The sequence below is a fragment of the Microtus oregoni genome, unplaced genomic scaffold (assembly GCF_018167655.1).
Source record: "Microtus oregoni isolate MIOR12 unplaced genomic scaffold, Mior012 000052F_ref0000163, whole genome shotgun sequence".
NCBI lineage: Eukaryota > Metazoa > Chordata > Mammalia > Rodentia > Cricetidae > Microtus > Microtus oregoni.
In genome coordinates, this window is record NW_024543828.1 from 3,402,089 (window position 1) to 3,418,893 (window position 16,805).

The following is a 16,805-nucleotide window of genomic DNA, read 5'->3' on the forward strand; positions in this document are numbered from 1 at the left end:
GAGTCAGTTCATGCAAGCAAGGATGTCCGACAGCATTCCTTCTTTGTGGTACAAATGAACTGCTTGGTTTTTGAGGTTTCCAGAAAACGGTTTGTCAGTGGTAGTCACTCGTCAAAGCACGATGCCCCCATTTCTGTATTGCTAGCACAGAGGAGGTAGAGGCGGGAGAATCCAGAACTGGAGGTCGTGCTCGCTTATCTCTCAGGTTTGAGACCGGCCTGGGCTACGCAAGAGGCAGTCTAAAATTTAAGAAAAGAAAAATAGAACAAAGAACAAAATGAACACCAGATCTGTACATACTCCTTCCTGTTACCGTGTAGGTGGTATGTCAGGGATGAAAGAGCGCCTCTTCCTGTGGATATTTGATTTAAGGTGATACCATTTCCTTTGTCGACTAGGGGACATTACCTGGTCCTTCCTGGCAAAGAGGAAGCAGTTTGAAAAGGTTATACATGCCTCTTTCAGAATCCTGAATGCAAACCTCCACAGTATTTTCAAAGCGCAGCAGAAGTCATGGTAAAGTTGTGACCGACCCTCTGTAAAGGAAACCTGTACAGCTTTCGCTCTTCCTTCCAAAGTCACTCCCGCCTGCCATTGTGACACTGTGCTGAGTGGAGTCGCTAATGGGACCTAGGTAGCACTGCTTTTTCTCTGTGAGCTAGTCCTGTCCATAGCTGGAGGACCGCCCCCCTCGTTTATGCCGCTCAGGTGTGTTAGCTGCAGCAGGACTGGTAAGAGAACAGTTCCTCACTTCTCAGATGACAATACAGATAATGTCCTGTGAGGAAGGCCAGGCCTCTGTGGTCCTCAAAACTGTACCTTTTAGGATGTGCCATCGGCGCTCTCTTTGGTAAATCATCGTCCCCGCGTGGGGAAATGGTTCTGTGCACTCTTTGTGTATGTGACTCCGAGAAGATGAAGGGTATGTTGCCTTCAGTACACGGACTTGGGCTTTCAGGATCTCTAGGTTACTCCATAAGGGGAAGGGAAGATGAATCTAATTTTAAGCCGGAAATGCAATCTTGGGAAACGTATGCCTCCGAGCATCCTCGGCGTACGAGAGGGAAGACGCACAAAGTGATGACACCTGTAGCAAATTAAGACAAGTTCTTCTGGGATGAGAGTGATATTTCTGCCTCTCAGGAGACAATTTAATTCATGTCCCCTTTCTCTTTTGCGCCTGGCTCTTGTCTCAAAATGTGAAGTGTGTGCGTCCTAGCCTCACACAGCGTGACAGTGCTCAGTAATTGTGACTGTGTTTCACAGGCAAGAGCTTCACGCCATGCACTCCCAGATGTTTGAGTCGCTGCATCAGGGGTGGCTGGACGATGTGGAGAGTTCGAGGAAGCAAGAAGATCACCTCGCTGTGAGTGTCGCTCTTAGCTTGGAATAGAGCCACCTTGTCTGTTTCCGAAGTGGCAGGGCTTTGATGCTGTGTATCGCCACGGAAAGGGACCCGACAGGACAGGACAGGACATGAGCATCCGGAGACAGGGAGGTTGGTGCTTGTGTCCCTGAGAGACTGGCCGTCCTCTCCAGCTTGCTTCTTTTTCTGTGGGGGGGGGGTGGTGTGGTCATGGCTTAGGAGCCAGCATTGGAGGGAGGCGGAGTAGGCACTACTTGGAGAGCGCAGGAGAAGGTATGGGCTTGGGTGCTCAGAGGGAAAGCTATACCATTCGTGCAGTGCAGATGCCAAAGGTGCAGGACAGGGTGAGGGTGCGGTCCCAGGTAGACTTCTGACACAGTGACGAGGGAGGCAGAGTGAGAGCAGTCCCTGTGGCTGTGGCAGAGCAGGTGGAGGCTTAGCGTTCAGAGGTAGCTAAGTGTTCATGGACACAGAGTAGTGCTGTCTTTGAGGAGTCTTTCATCCTGATGGAGGACAGGGCGGTACTCCCAAAGATGCTGACTTCCAAAAGTAGGGAAGCAGAGCCTGGAATCTGAGGGAGATGGAGACAGATTCCAGTCTGGCGGTGAGGAGCATGTTCTCTGGACCCCACTGATTGCCATGCAGCCATAGTCCTGCTGCTTGCTCCTCATGAAAGCTCAGAAAATAAGTCACCTCCCTGCCTCAGTTTCCTAGGAGGGTGAAAGCAGAGCCGGGAAGAATCCCCACCTTTCTAGACTTTGTGTATCGAGTTCTTGCAGTTTTTGACATGTTGTTGTGGAATGTTTGACCACGGGAGCTGCAGTATGTTTGCTATTCGTCTTCCCTGCCCTTCTTATTAGGTCGATAATACAGTTGATGGGATGATGTCACACTCCGGGGAATGACTGATTGATGAAGAACTTTTGGGGGAGGGTAGGGAGAAGGGATTCCTTGGAAGCTAGTCCGTGCCCTCGGTGTCTTAAAAATACTTTATGAATAAACAAAGGAACGTTTTGTGCTTAATTTTGGTGAGTGAGGTGGGAATCCACAGATGAGGTGGGGCTTATGTTAATTTCAAACTGAATAATGATTTTATAGTATTTTTGCACCAGCTAGACGGACTATCTCCCTCTGTGACAGGTCAGGTCTTGTTATGTTGCTTTTGGCACTGAAGGGCATGTCTTCAAACGCGTTCTTGAAATGTCAGCACACAAAACATCACGGGAAGTGATTTCTGTGACTGGCAGCAGGGTTGGATGTTCAGTTGTACTGACACTTTGTCATTATTCTCCTACGTTTCAGCTTATAACTTGAAAGCAGATGAAGATTTTACAGAAAGCTATAGGGGATCACGAAACCACGATTGGAAACGCTAAAGATTTACGTGACACATTTTTGAAGGTCTGATAGATTGCACTTGTCAACAGAACACACCCCTATGCCATGCCACGTGTCTATAAAAGGAAAAGACAGATTGGCCCTTTCTCAGCGTGTGGGAGAAGTAATTAGTTTTGGAGAGCATGATCACACTCTCTTGGGAAAATTTTCCCCACACCTAGGAGCGATGCTAAGGTTTGTTTGACCTGGGAAGCTGATGACAGTGTCGGGGCAGCTTTCTAGCACAGGAGCTGGTGACGAGAGCTCTGCTTAGAGAGGATCACAGTGCATCGCAGTGATGAGTTATGGACCTCCGGTGACATTGCGATGGAGATTGGCACGTCTGGGGATCCTTCTGGTTTTCTCTGACTGTTTGGATTGGACAGATCGGTGAAATACACAATGGGCAAGGGTAGCTTTTATTTTCTTTCATACATTTATAGTCTTCCGACATTAGCATTGTTCTCCAGTGTTGGTGGTCATGTGTTTCAGCATCTCCCCAAGGGATGTGGGAGATGAAAAAAACTGGTAGAGGGTTAATCCTCTTTGAACTGCGAGCTGGCAGTTCTACCCTTGCTGAAGCTCCAGGTCCTAAGTGACCTCTGTATATCCAGGGATTGAAGCAGCCCTTCAATGGGAATTCTTTTTGATCCTCTCATTAAAATACTCTGTGAAAGATCTCTCCTCAGACCCGACTCAGATGCCCTATCTAAAGTGTTCCATGTGTCATAGTAAATTGAATGTTTTCAGGATGCTGGCAAGAAGCTAGGTGTGTCTTCTCTGAGCAAGTGTGAGTACCCCTGTTGGTACCCTAGTGAATATTCCTAGCAGCCCCGTGTACTCCAAGAATGTGCCTATAAGCCCAGAGTGGTAGAGACAAAAGGATCCCTGGGGCTTGTGGGACCACCAGAACAGTCAAACTGTAAAGCCTCGTGTTTTGTGAAAGACGCTGCCTCAAAACTTGATGTGGTGAGGGGTTCTGGAAGGCGCAGGTATTCCCGAGTTCACATGTATGCTTGCAGACATGTACACGTGAAGGAAATCACTTTGAATATTTTATGACCTCTGGTCGCTATACTCAGACACATGTGCATGCACACTCTCCAGCACCCCCATGCACGCAGAAATATAAGTTAGTATTCAAAACCTTGAGAGCCACCTACATACATCTAGGCCTTTAGGAAGAGCTTAAGAAAGGGAACATGCAGCTCTAATGCAGCTGAATACTGCCTGGGAGCCCGTTGGAAGAGCCACCCAGAAAGGCTCACTTCTAACTGTGGGTGCTCAGTGTGAGCAGCAGCAGTAGCTCAGAGGGAGCCTTGTGACTGGGTTTCTCTGGCTTCCCAGGTGGTCCCTTCTGCCCTGTGCTCTTCTGCCTCTCTTGCTCTCCCTCTGCTTCTCCACCCAGGCTTCCCTCCTTTCCTAGTCCTCAGTTCTGCCTCTGAGAGACTGTTGTCCTGAAACACGGCCTTTCCCTCTCCCAGATTTCCCGGTGGCCTTCTTGCTTTGTTCTCTCTGTTTCCTGTGTCCTCCGCACAACACCCTCTAACACACACACACACACACACACACACACACCACACCACACACACACACCTTCTTGAAAGCTTCACTGGCTGCTTGCTTCTGTCTCTCCGTCTTCCCTCCCAGAGTACCAGCTTCCCCTGAAGTGACTCCCATTCCCTGCCCATGCTTTGTTTCTGTTTTGTGCCCAGAAAGCACCATGTGCGCTGTCTTCCCTAATGTTTTTACTGCTTGCAGTCGCCATCTGTGTCCTTTTCAGCTGCCAGCCCAGCAAGCTCCCCTTCCTTACCTGTGTTCAGCTAGTGTGCAGGTCATCTGTTCCTAAGCTGCTCTGGACCCTGGGAATAGGGCAGGGACTGGACCGGTGTTTTGCCCTTTTCTGGACAGAGGGCAACACACTTCTTTCTCCTCTGTGTCCAAAGTGTCCTTTGAGAGAACAGAGGGATTTGAGTCCTGGCTTGAGCTTTCCTTAGACCGAAGGGTCGTGGGATTGCACACTGTGTGTTCTTCGGTGAAAATCACATTCTATGAGCATGGCAAATGGCCCCTTCCTCTGGGCAGCCTTGGGGGTGTCCAGTGTGGGAATCCTTGGGGAGTCTCAAATGTGGGCCCATGCCTGGCCTCCCAGGTCTGCCCCACATGAGGCCTTTAACATATCTCCACCCATTTTCCATTTAAGTCCCTTTGCTGTTCTTGTCCCACAATGATACCACCTTAAAATGGGGGACTGGAAGGTTTCCTGAAGTGGAGTAACTCTTTATGTGCTGAAGTAGCCACTGTTCTTACTCTGAATTCCTAACAAGCGTCCTTTGGATATGCAAAGTCGGTTCTTTTAAAATTACATGAGGTGAGGTGTCAAGCCAGACTCGAGTGGAGATTTGTTCATTTGTTTGTTTCAGAAAGCCAAGGACTTGCTTGAACATGGCAAAGCTCTCATTGGTGGCGAAGAAAGTGAAGTGAAGAAAGAAATCTCCAAGGTGCAGGACAGAGTTATCATGGAAAGTGTAAGTCGTGGGTCTGTAATGCTGTGTGCCTCGGGATGGCTTCCTAAGGGCAGAGATGGAACAATGATCCCCTAACTCTCCGTTTTCCCACAGCAAGAGCAGGATGTGTCAGTAGTTGAAACGTACCTTCAGTCCCTGGTCCTTGACAGCTGTGAACAAACCTTCTGAAGCTCACCTGGAGGAGGCACAGGGAGCAATAGCCATGCCCAGAGGGTGTTAATAGTAGTCAGTGCAGCTCCTTTCTCTTTACTTTGTCGGTTAGAAATAAGACTGAGACTCTGTTGACCATGAAGTGAACCCCAACAGTTCTGTGAGTAGCAACATTTAAGTGTGGACCCTCCTGACCCTGACATTCTCCCCAGCAGGGCCAGTTATATTCAGGAAGCCAATGTCATTTGATTCTACGACAGGCTGCTTTGGTTCTCTGTCACCTGCCCAAAGTGAATGTTACCTTGCTTATTTCAGGAGGAAATAAATAATGGTGGGATCTGCCTTTCCATGCTTGCTTTCATTCATTCATGAGGTCACAGAGCCAACTGCATTGCAAATGGGCCTTTACAGGAAAACCAGCCCCACCTGCTCACTCAGACGTACAGTAGAGCACAACTCGTAGTTTCATGCTCAGATGCGCTAGACTATTAACACGGTTCCCGAGGCAGAGCCAGATCTTCACGTGTTGGCTTAGAGCTTGCAGTGGGGCTCTGGCTTTTCCCAAAGACATCCAGACTCATTTCTGGCATTATTCAACACTGGCTGGAATTTCCCTGCCCTTTCCTTTGGTCAAAAATATTTTATCTGTGAGTGTGTGCATAGGCACTTACAGTTTCAGTATTTTAGGTGGGTGTTTCCACGAGCATTTTCTAGTGTTCTCTTTAGAATTTAATTTTATTCACGTAGTTCTGCGTGTGCGTGCGTGTGTGTTTGTCTGACTCTTGTGTCATTCTCTTTCTCTTGTCCTGTGCTGTATCTTTTGAAGGAATCCCGAGAATCTGTGTTCAGTACATTTGACATTTATCTTCCTGGGTGTGTACTCGTTGAGTCTTTGCAAGCATATACCGAGTGTGTGTAGGTACCAGGAAGGTCAGACTTTAGGCTCAGTTCCCCTAGGGCTTGAGTTACAGGGGGTTGTGAGCTACCCAAAGTCGGCGGTGGCTAGCTGAATCCCAGTCTTCTGGAACCACAGCTGGAGCTCTCAACCATGGAGCCATCTCTCCAGCCCTGTTCAGCACACTTGAAATTGCTTGACCTTTTACCCGGAGTTTGTGAGCTAAGCCTATTCTTTGTGTAGATTACAGAAATGAATCTATGATGGAGAACAAAAGCCTTCTGGGAGGGGAGAGAGGAAGGATGATCACATTCTCCTGTCCTTCCCGTCCTGTGGCTCTGCCTACCACTCTTTGTCCCAATTTTCATGGTGAATTCTTTTCTAGTCTTCCTTTGAAGGCCAACCTGATGGATTTTCTTTTTTTTATCTAAAAAGGTTACATGTGTGTGTGCACATGCACACGTACACAGATAGGACAGAGGATAGACCTTGGGAGTGAGTCCTGAAGTTGTCTGACCTGGAGATTGGACCCAACTCATCAGGCCTGGTGGAACATGCCTGTTCAGCCATCTTACTAGCCCATTGACTTTACTACCACATACATCCCTCCATCCTTCCTCCCTCCCTCCCTCCATCCCTCCTCCCTCCCTCCATCCCTCCTCCCTCTCTCCATCCCTCCTCTCCCTCCCTAGTATTCCCTTCCTCCTCTTGTGTTTCACCCTCACCCCTGCCGTGTGTGTGAGTGTGTAGGGCAAAGGTTGACACTGCGTATCATCTGTAACCCCTCTTTTCCCAGACAGGATGTAATATTTATTACTGAACATGATTTAGTAGGGTAGAGGGTAGCACCACAGTAGAAGCCCCGAGAAGTGCGGGGCCTGCCAATGGCCATGGGACCAGGATTGGTGATGCAGCTGACCCCTCGGCCATCAGGAACGAGTCACTTCTCAGCGACTGTGTCCTTCAGATCAATCTACATTCAGTTTAGTGAAGACTCACCTCTATGAGAGAGACAGACAAAGAAGAACTCAGTGAGGAGGACCAGGGCAAGAAAGTGGGAGGAAGGGGTTTAATAACACCACTTGCCTCTGGCAGCATGGAGAGCTTGAACTTGGCTTTACGTAGGGCCTCCATCCGATGTTCCTTATTCTGATTCAGGTGGACGTGATGGCCTGGACAGTGAGACCCCTGGCCGTGGTGACCTGAGGCTTCCCTAGGGCACAGTGAATACCAGTTTGGGGCCTAGATTGGAGGCGACATTGAGGTCAGAGCTCGAAGACCCTTCAGAAGATTCTCTCCAAGGTCCCTTCGGGGAGCCCATACAGGCCACAGGGTGAGGTTACTCCGAACGAGTTTGCTGTTGGCAACCATTGCACACCAGGCCCCAGTGAGAAGCTGCTAGCAACCATTGCACAGTGGGCCCCGCTGAGAAAGGGGACCTCCTGTGCAGCTTAGTTGGTTGCAGATTTACCTTATCTTTTAAGACACAGTCACTCAGTGAACATAAAACTCACTGATTTTGTCAGGTGGAGTGGCCAGAGAGCTTTGCGGATGGATCCAGCACTCTGTCCTCCATACCAGACATGCTGGCTCTAGGGTTTAAGAGTATTGCTGTGCCTGGATTTTCCGTTGGTGCTGGTGATCTGAACTCAGGTTCTCATGTTTGCATGGGAAAACCTAACCCACTGAGCCATGATCCTTGCCCATCTTTAATTTTATGGTCAGTAACATTAGTGTTAGAAATGAATGACATCTGCGGTGCCATTTCGTCCCACATACACATGTGCATGGATGGTGTGCAGCCTCACCATACTGCTACCTTCTCCCTGCTCTCAGATGCTACATCTCACAAACCTCTCTCTCTTCTCAAGTGCTGGTATTATAGACACTCACCGTTGGCCTGAGATGTGGTATGTGTATGTAACTGTGCGTATGTGTATGTGTCCATGTATGTATGTGCAAATGTGTTCGTTCAGGTTCCCATGGAGGGTAACAGACCCCCCAGAGGGGGAGTTATCAGTCAGTCTTGGGACACCTGACAGGGTTCCTGGGATTTGAACTCGGGTCTTCTGGAAGAGCAACAAATGCTCTTAAACCGAGCCGTCTCTACAGCACCCTGTGCTAAGGTTTTCAAAGTTTCTGGGGATCTGAACTCAGGTCTTCATGCTAATTCAGCAAGCATTTTACCCGCTGAGCCATCTCCCCAGCTCCATGTACATATTCGTTTCATAGGCTTTGAACTCAGAAATTTTATCCGTTCCTTGTCCACACTGATGATGCATAAAGAACACATTCTGTGACAGTTCTCATTATTTCACTGTGTGGCATCTACACTTTGCAAATGTGGGTCTGCCTCCTGGGGCACATATCAGCTCCTATCACAGTGTCCCAGTCTGTGGGGAGCAGGAAGATCCTTGTGCCCACAGATCTCCTGGGAAACCAGGAACGTTAAGCATGCAGTAATGTCTTCTCAATGGAAAAGATGTGAGACCTGTTCTTCCATCCAGAAAGCTGGGGATTGGAGGTGATTAATAGCCTGGTGATCTTCACTATCTGTTGGACCAGGCCATATCAGGCTCCTACAACCAGGACCGGAAGGCAGATAGTAATCTAAATGGCTCCTATGGCCAGGGGTTTCCTATACTCCACAACCAGGTCCAGGGATACCTAAGAGTCTAAATGACTCTTACATACTTTGTACAGCCAGCGGCTCCCCCAAGCTCCCACAACCAGGACCAGAGATACCAAATAGCCCAGATGATGAGTTCAGATCCCCAGAACCTTTGAAAACCTCAGCACAGGGTGCTGTAGAGACGGCTTGGTGTTTAAGAGCACTTGTTGCTCTTCCAGAAGACCCAAGTTCAAATCTCAGGAACCCTGTCAGGTGACTGATAACTCCCCCTCTGGGGGGTCTGACACCCTCCTTGGGAACCTGAACAAACATATTTGCACATACATACATAATACACATACATACACATGCACAGATACATACGCATACCACATCTAAGGCCAATGGTGAGTGTCTGTAACACCAGCACCGAAGAAGAGAGACAGGGTAGAATCCTAGCACTCAATGGCCTAACGCTCTAGACCAATCAATGAGCCCCACAGTCACAGCGTTACCCTGTGTCAAAGTAAGGTGCCTGGAGTATGTCTGGCTTCTACATGCAAAATCACATCTGCCGGCATATGCACATGCAGTTGTGAACACAGGCACACATGCATGCACATGAGTTCTACACACATGTGATGTGGGATTCCCCTCTGTGTGCTATGAATAGGTTTTACTACCGTTGGATAATAAAGAAGCTTCTTTGGTCAATGGCAGGGCAGAACAAAGTTAGGTGGGAAATTTAAAATGAATGCAGGGAGAAAGACGGCAGAGTCAGGCAGATGCCATGCACCTGCTGAAGGAGACAGACACCGGAAACTTACCGGTAAGCCACAGCCTCGTGGTGATACACAGATGAGTAGAAATGGGTTAATTTAGGATGTAAGACATAGCTAGGAATATGCCTGGGCCGTCTGCAAAACTGTGTTGTAATTAATAAAGTTTTTGTTGTGACTATTTGGGTCTGGTTGGCCAGGAAATGAACGTGAAGTCTCTACTTACACATATGATCACATAAACATACATACCACATACCAAAAGATCTGCACACTCTCTCACACACACACATATCCACACATGTGTGCTACACACATGAACACATATATATGAACCACATACCAAAAGATTTACACTTGCAAACATACACAGAGGTGGACACATGCATTCAAAAACAAGTGTGTCTACACATAGAACACATATATATGAAGCACATACCAAATGATTTACACACATCTGCAAACATGCAGAGATGCACACATGCACTCACACACAGGTGTGCCTACACATATGAACACATTTACACATGTAATGCATACTAAAAGATTTGTGAATAAACCTGCATACACCATACACGTGTATTCACACACACATGTGCTACACATAGGAACACATTTACACATGTACCACATACCAAAATATTCTCTCTCTCCCTCTCTCCATCCCTCTCTGTCTCTTTCTGTTTCTCTGTCTCTCTCTTTCTCTCATACACGCAGGAGTACACAATCGAATAATACAAGATTCAATGATAGGGTAATGTATTTTTCATCTACTACTGATAGAATATCTCAAGTAGGAGATATTTAGTGCTGGAAGCATTACTGAAGGTCCATACAATCACAGATATTTTGAACAAAGGGGGAAGTTCCTCTAGATGATTCACAGTTTAGGAAGTACCATGATCCCAGCCAGAGGGGAAGTTTTCTCATTGACTGCGGAGAAATGAATTCTGCTTGTAGCAAATGAGAGATGCCGAACACACACTTGTTTTTAATGCTTCTGCACCACAGGGCACAATGAGACAAGTGGTCAGGATGACGAGAGGCCCCATGTAGAAACGTGAGTTAGCATGGGACCATTTTTGTTCAAAAAGGCATGAAACGTTGGGAAGGGAGCACAATTACATGACTCATACCAGCAAGTCTGAAACAATTCCATATTTATTAAACCAAATGTTTCCAAGTAATGATTTCCCATGGAATATGTATATGTATACACACACACACACACACACACACACACACACACACATATATATATATATATATATATATATATATATATATATGAAGGAAACCACAGGATAAGAGTCTTAAGTGTACAGAAGACCTTGTCTCTCACTGATGTTCACATACTACGTGCACAATAAATTTGAAACACAAAACATTCTCAGTTACCACTATCCATACAAAGGAGGAAATACATAAACCACGAGGAAGTGAACTATAGGCATACTAAGGATCAACTCTTAATGTGACAGGCAGTTGACATCAGGTAGCAGACCACATTGCTTTGAAAGACCTTATAAATTTTGTCGGGAAGTGACATTTTCACATACTCGTCACAATACTTACATCTTATTTTCTTCAGGAGTTTTAGTGAATTCTACCAATTTCACTACTTCTGGGGCACACAGTCTTTTCAAGTCTACAGGACACATTCCCTTTGCAGGGTTATCGTCATTCCCATAGGCTCCATGACTGAACAAATGTAACAGCAGTATACAATGGCAAGGGTGTGCCTCCTTTAATTATTTCTCTGAAGATGACAAGGATGGACCACTCTTGTGCCTTCTAATTTGGTCAAGTGATACTGAGGTACAAGACCCCACTGTATCGACATCAATGCACAGCTAACCATTAATTACGACACTACCAAGAAAAACTTGCCATTACGACCCGTGGGCTGGAGGATGCTATAGACATCTCTGGACTGCTGTCACACAAATCCTTCAGTTTACTTGGGTTTTAGCAGAAAGGGGTATCTTTAGGAACAGGAGAACACAAGAAGATGTAGTCGCTGAAGCCGCAAACCACAAGCAGCTTCTCCCAGAGAATTTCCATGAGAGAATCGCTCCCCTTGTATCGACTTTCATTTCTTCAGAGTATTATGAGAATAACAGATCCAGGAGAGACAGTTGACCAGCAGCATTCTCTTGCTGGCGCTGTGAAGCACAACGACATATTAAACGGACATATTGAAATAAACAGTGCTCATCAAGCCTCAGTTTGCCCTGAAAGGCTCAGTACTTACATTCAGCATCAGAAGTTTTATTTCCAAGGTGGCTATTAGACGTCTCACCTCTTCAATGAGGGAATCTCCCTGAGAATCCCTCAGTATTACAAGTTTCTAAAGTGAAAGAGACATGGGCAGAAATCAGCCCTGGTCATTTTGTTTACAAATGCGAACAACAATATTTAAAAGGGAGTAGATGTGGTGAAAAGACATGGTTTCATTATTCCAAAACAATCATACAGCATGTGCAACATGGAGATCCATCACCCACCAAAGAGACACAGACGTTACCACTCCACAACCCACTGCTGAAAGTTCAACCGTGTGGCATTAGTGGTGGTGGTGGTGGGGGGGGGGCTCGGGGGAAGGGTGCTTTGCCTACCTAGCATGAGGGAGAGCCCAGGATCCCTCTCGCCGCAAATCAAGAATGAAACCCAATGAAAACAGAGAGCATGAGGCATGAGCTCATTGACTGCCACTCACTCATTTCTTTGGGAGCTGGAGTAGCTTGTCGTGTACCACTGAACACCATGAAATTAAAACTCAAGGTTTCCACCCCTACAGTGCCTTCAGTAGTGTGTGAAATAGCACATGCCACATCTAAATGCTTGTGTGAAATGCTGTGATAGGGGGCTTATAAAACTTCACAAGACCTCTTCCCTTGGGCACACCACCCCTGTGACCTGGTGAACTGCCAGCCCAGCCACAGGGGCAAGCGAGTTGCAGGTTCAGTGAGCCATCCTGTCTCAAAAAGATACGAAGGAGAGTGACTGAAGATACCCATGGCTAGCTTCTGACCTTCACACACACACCCAGAGGAACGTACACTTGTGTGTGCCTCAGTGGACATACACACCCAAGGGAAAATGCACTGTGAGACAAGAACAGACGGTCTGAAAGGCATCAATGCCCTGTACAATACGAACAACTCTGGATGAAATCGCCAAGGCAGCAATTCCTGCTTCAAAGGACTCTACCCACCGTACGTGAACTCTAAAAGTAAAAACTCATTTTGTACTTAGGTTTACATGGAACCATGACACCATGAGGAAAATGCTGGAAGATGCTCTGGTACAATGGTCTTGCACTGTTTCAGTAAAACCCTGACTGGCCAGTAGCCAGGCAGGAAGTAGAAGTGGGGCCAAGAGAACAGGAGAATTCCAGGAAGAGGAAAGGGTCAGTCTTCAGTTGTGACCCAGTCCAAACGGAAACAAGATGAGAATGCCTCACTGGTAAAAGGTCCCAAGCCATGTGGCTAACACAGACAAGAATTGTGGGTTGAGATGTAAGATATGAGAGTTAATGAGAAGACTGAGCCAATAGGCCAACCAGTTTATAAATAAAATGTAGGCCTCTGTGTGCTTCTTTGGGACTGAATGACTGAGGGACCGGGCGGGACAGAAACCTCTGTCGACAGGAAGATGTTTACAGCTAACTTTCCGAACGAATAAGCCAAAGCATGGAAGGAACGCCAGAGTATTCAATGTCCCTGTGTGTGGGTTGCTTTCAGAATGTACAACAGACCTCCAAGTACTGTTCACACAGATCTTTAAATTCTTCCATTCTCTTCTTCTGAATACCCAGAGACTGATGAATAAATTTTTGCTGCTCCTTGAAGATATTCTGCAACACAGACAGTAAAAGATATAAGAACAATACAGAGAAACTCAGAAATATTACAAAAACGTGACTCTGTATCATATTTATGCAAAACATATACAAGGAAATCACTAATAATTTTTCAAGCACGATGACCACTTCACACAAGTTATCTAATACTAAAAAATTACCGTAGTGATGAGAATCTCATTCATTTAATGGAATATTTTCCTATGTAACAGTATCTACAACATTGGTGTTAGTTTCTGAAGACTTGAAAACCCATCCATTAGAGGCTGTAATAGCTGGTGAACCCTCTGTGTTTATAGAAATTACTGTGAGATGGCCCCAGTGTCTATCACTCCCTACATAGGAATCCACTCCCTTTTGTTCTTGCCAGTAAGAGTAGAGTCCACTGCTGGCCCGCTTAACAGGCAAGGATTCTGTAAGACTTATGTCGGATACTGTCCTGAACCAATATAAGAATGCACATCTAAGAGTCTTTTGAAACCAATTCCGTGACATGGGGACCTTAAGTATCTCTCCTCTCACACCTAGCAATCTGAGACACAGAGGTAAATTATTTTCCCCAGTGAGCGTGACTAGCAAGGGACTGAACCGTGACTGCGTTCCAACTGGTGGGATTGTAGAATGCAGGGGCCATACTCCTGCCCATTGGACTGGACAGGGGGGTCACCTCCATCTCCCTCCGCATCCCAGCCTCGGCCTCCCCACCTTTGGAAGTCAGAATCTCCAGGAGGGCAGCTCCGTCCTACACCAGGAAGGAAGATTCCCTCAAAGATGGCACTGTTCGGTGTCAGGCATTCATTTGTGCCCCAAAACTCATAAAAACCTCACTCAAATCTCCAGGTTAAAGGAGAGACAGTCATCCCATGGCCATCATGGATTGAAGCCTTGCCTTCCTCACCTCTGGGAGTGGGCTGGTCTGAACTCCAAGCACTGAAGGCTAAGCCTCCACCTGCTCTGCCGCAGCCACAGGGACTGCTCTCACTCTGCCTGCCTCTTCACTCTGTCAGAAGGCTCTGGTGGGCCTCCTGCTCCTGGTGTCTGCACTTCTTGGGTGGATCAGAAAGGGCTCCCTCTTAAGATACAATCCCATACCTTCTGCACTCTCCAGTCAGTGCCTGCTCACCTGCCCCCCTCCCCCCCATTGATGGCTGCTAACCATCACTGACCTTGTCATCTCTCTGCAGGAAAAGGAACAAACCAGGGGGAAACGGTCAGTGGCCAGTCTCTTGTCACCACATCCACCATCCTGCTTGCCTCCCTAAGTTCTTGTCTCGTCCCTTCACTCCAGACTTGCTGCAGGAAGCCCTGCTACTTCTGATGCTGACACAATGGATTCCTTGAAAGCTAAGCTGCTTGACACTCACAGCGAGTTTTTTTGCATGTTTCTTGACTTCAGCTGCATCCTCGGATAACTTTCTTTTCAAAGTCTTCATCTGAAGAGAATATTCTTGATAAAGTTTCTGCCTGTGAATGATATAGCAAGGAACAGTGCGATACTCCATCCCAATAGGAAGAAAGTACATTCGAAGCACGACTGACTTGCCCTCACTAACGCAATTGGTGGAGGATGGGGAAATGGCCTCTAAACTATGCAGACAGGGAAAAGGAAGCTGATTGGATTATTTCATTTTACATCACAGCATTTGCTCCTCCCTGCTGAGAGAGAAGTACCTCCCCACGCCTTTGTGCCAGAAAGCTCAGGAAGAACTATTGTTTTACTATCATTCCACAAATATTCGTCTGTCTGACAGACACAACTTGTGGTTAGTTCTCTCTTTCTGAAGAACAGGTCCAAATAGCATGCACATTCGCTCCCATCAGAGAATTCTGTGGTGGCCTACCCGCTCGCTCTTCCTCACGCTGTGCCAGTGTGAATCTCGGTACAGTAGCATAGAGAACACTGCACCTGATAGCTATACGGCTTTGGAGGCATGAGATTTTCATTTCTATGGCACCTAACAGAGGCTCAACTGACTGTGGGATGAATGCTTTGAGGATTTCAAGCTCCAGGTGCCCAGCACGTTCACGTGATGCATACTGTTCCACTGACTCAACAGCAATGTGTCAAAACGGTCATCGTAATTCATGCCTAGGAAACGCAGCTGACTTCGGTGATGATGTGAGGCTATAACATGACTAAAGAAGTCTACCCTATACAGAAATGCCAAGCCAAACACGTTATCCAACTGAGCTTCTGGCCCGTGGGGGTCACGGCTATTCCTCAACCTCTAGCCATCGTGCTTACTAACCAAATGTCAAAGCGTCTGGGATAACAACACCAAGAAGCAACAACCGTACCTTTGCTTGCCCTGGATTTTTAGAATATCCTCAAATTTCAGCTCCAAGGTTTCGAAAGACTCCGTGATGATCACTGTAAATCTTTCACTGTTGCCCTGAAGAAAGTTCTTATTGGGCTCTGTATCAGAACACATTCTTGAACTCATTACTGTAAAGTTCCTTCAACTTTAGTTTTCTACTTAGAAAACCACTTGCTATTAATAGAGGGAAACGATCTGTCAATGGCAAGAATATCTCTGCCTCCTTTCTTTCAGTCAAGAATTTCAGTGGTTATGACCTTGATGTGAGATTGGAGAGCTGGACTTCAGTGTCTATATATTACAGACAAAACACAGTGAAGGTAACTTAGCAAAACTGGCAAGAAAGGGTTTCAAATTGCTGTGTAATTTCCTCATGGGGGATCATTAAAAGTTTCCCACCATGGTACTGGTTAAATATTGAGAAATATGCTTTGCTTGACAAAGTAAAAACAATTAAATTAATTCCATATGCAGAACAAGAAACCCAGAACTTACAGGTCGAGAGCACAAACCAGGAGCTGCAGAACTGGAAGCTGCAAAAGTCACCATGCAGTGAGGGAGCCGTGTGAGGGAATACAGCAGTCCTGCGTGCACTTGGGAAAATTTGACTATACCGCATGCATTAAGCTCCCCTGTGGTGGGGTTCCTACAGAAAACCTGCTAAGTTAAAACCAAACTAAATGGGTATGGTTGGGAGACTTTCTGAGCCATGGACCGGCTAGGCCTTTAGGCTGTCCACCCTGTAGGTGTGGAACCTGAATCCATGTGGGCTCCAGATAAAGGACACTTAAAAGATATCCCACACTAGTTCGGAATTGAGAATAACAGACGGCTATTTATTTAGGTGTAGTCTCACAAATCAGAATCCTCTGCTGGAACAGAGAAAAGAAACTGAATCCTGCAGCTGGAAAAGAGA

General features: G+C 46.7%; 1 protein-coding gene and 1 pseudogene across 1 annotated transcript; both read right to left on the reverse strand.

Annotated features, from left to right (window-relative positions):
- Window positions 1-7,605: 7,605 nt before the first annotated feature.
- LOC121437566 lies at window positions 7,606-7,781 on the reverse strand (annotated as a pseudogene).
- A 4,033-nt stretch (window positions 7,782-11,814) lies between these two features.
- LOC121437457 (X-linked lymphocyte-regulated protein 3C-like) lies at window positions 11,815-16,015 on the reverse strand. The gene is made up of 5 exons (XM_041637337.1): window positions 15,870-16,015; window positions 14,936-15,035; window positions 13,467-13,565; window positions 11,961-12,056; window positions 11,815-11,871 (listed from the first exon to the last, which is right to left on the reverse strand). Exons 1-5 carry the CDS (start codon window positions 16,013-16,015, stop codon window positions 11,815-11,817), a joined length of 498 nt encoding a protein of 165 aa, XP_041493271.1.
- Between the last annotated feature and the right edge of the window lie 790 nt (window positions 16,016-16,805).

Excerpts from the sequence above, each read along its gene's own strand:
- LOC121437457 (XM_041637337.1), bottom strand. The coding sequence starts at position 16,015 with ATGAGTTCAAGAATGTGTTCTGATACAGAGCCCAATAAGAACTTTCTT. Across the intron at positions 12,057-13,466 it reads TGTGTGAACAGTACTTGGAG|AAACTTGTAATACTGAGGGA; the intron begins GTCTGTTGTACA and ends CTTTCACTTTAG. Across the intron at positions 11,872-11,960 it reads TAAAACTTCTGATGCTGAAT|CGCCAGCAAGAGAATGCTGC; the intron begins GTAAGTACTGAG and ends TGTGCTTCACAG.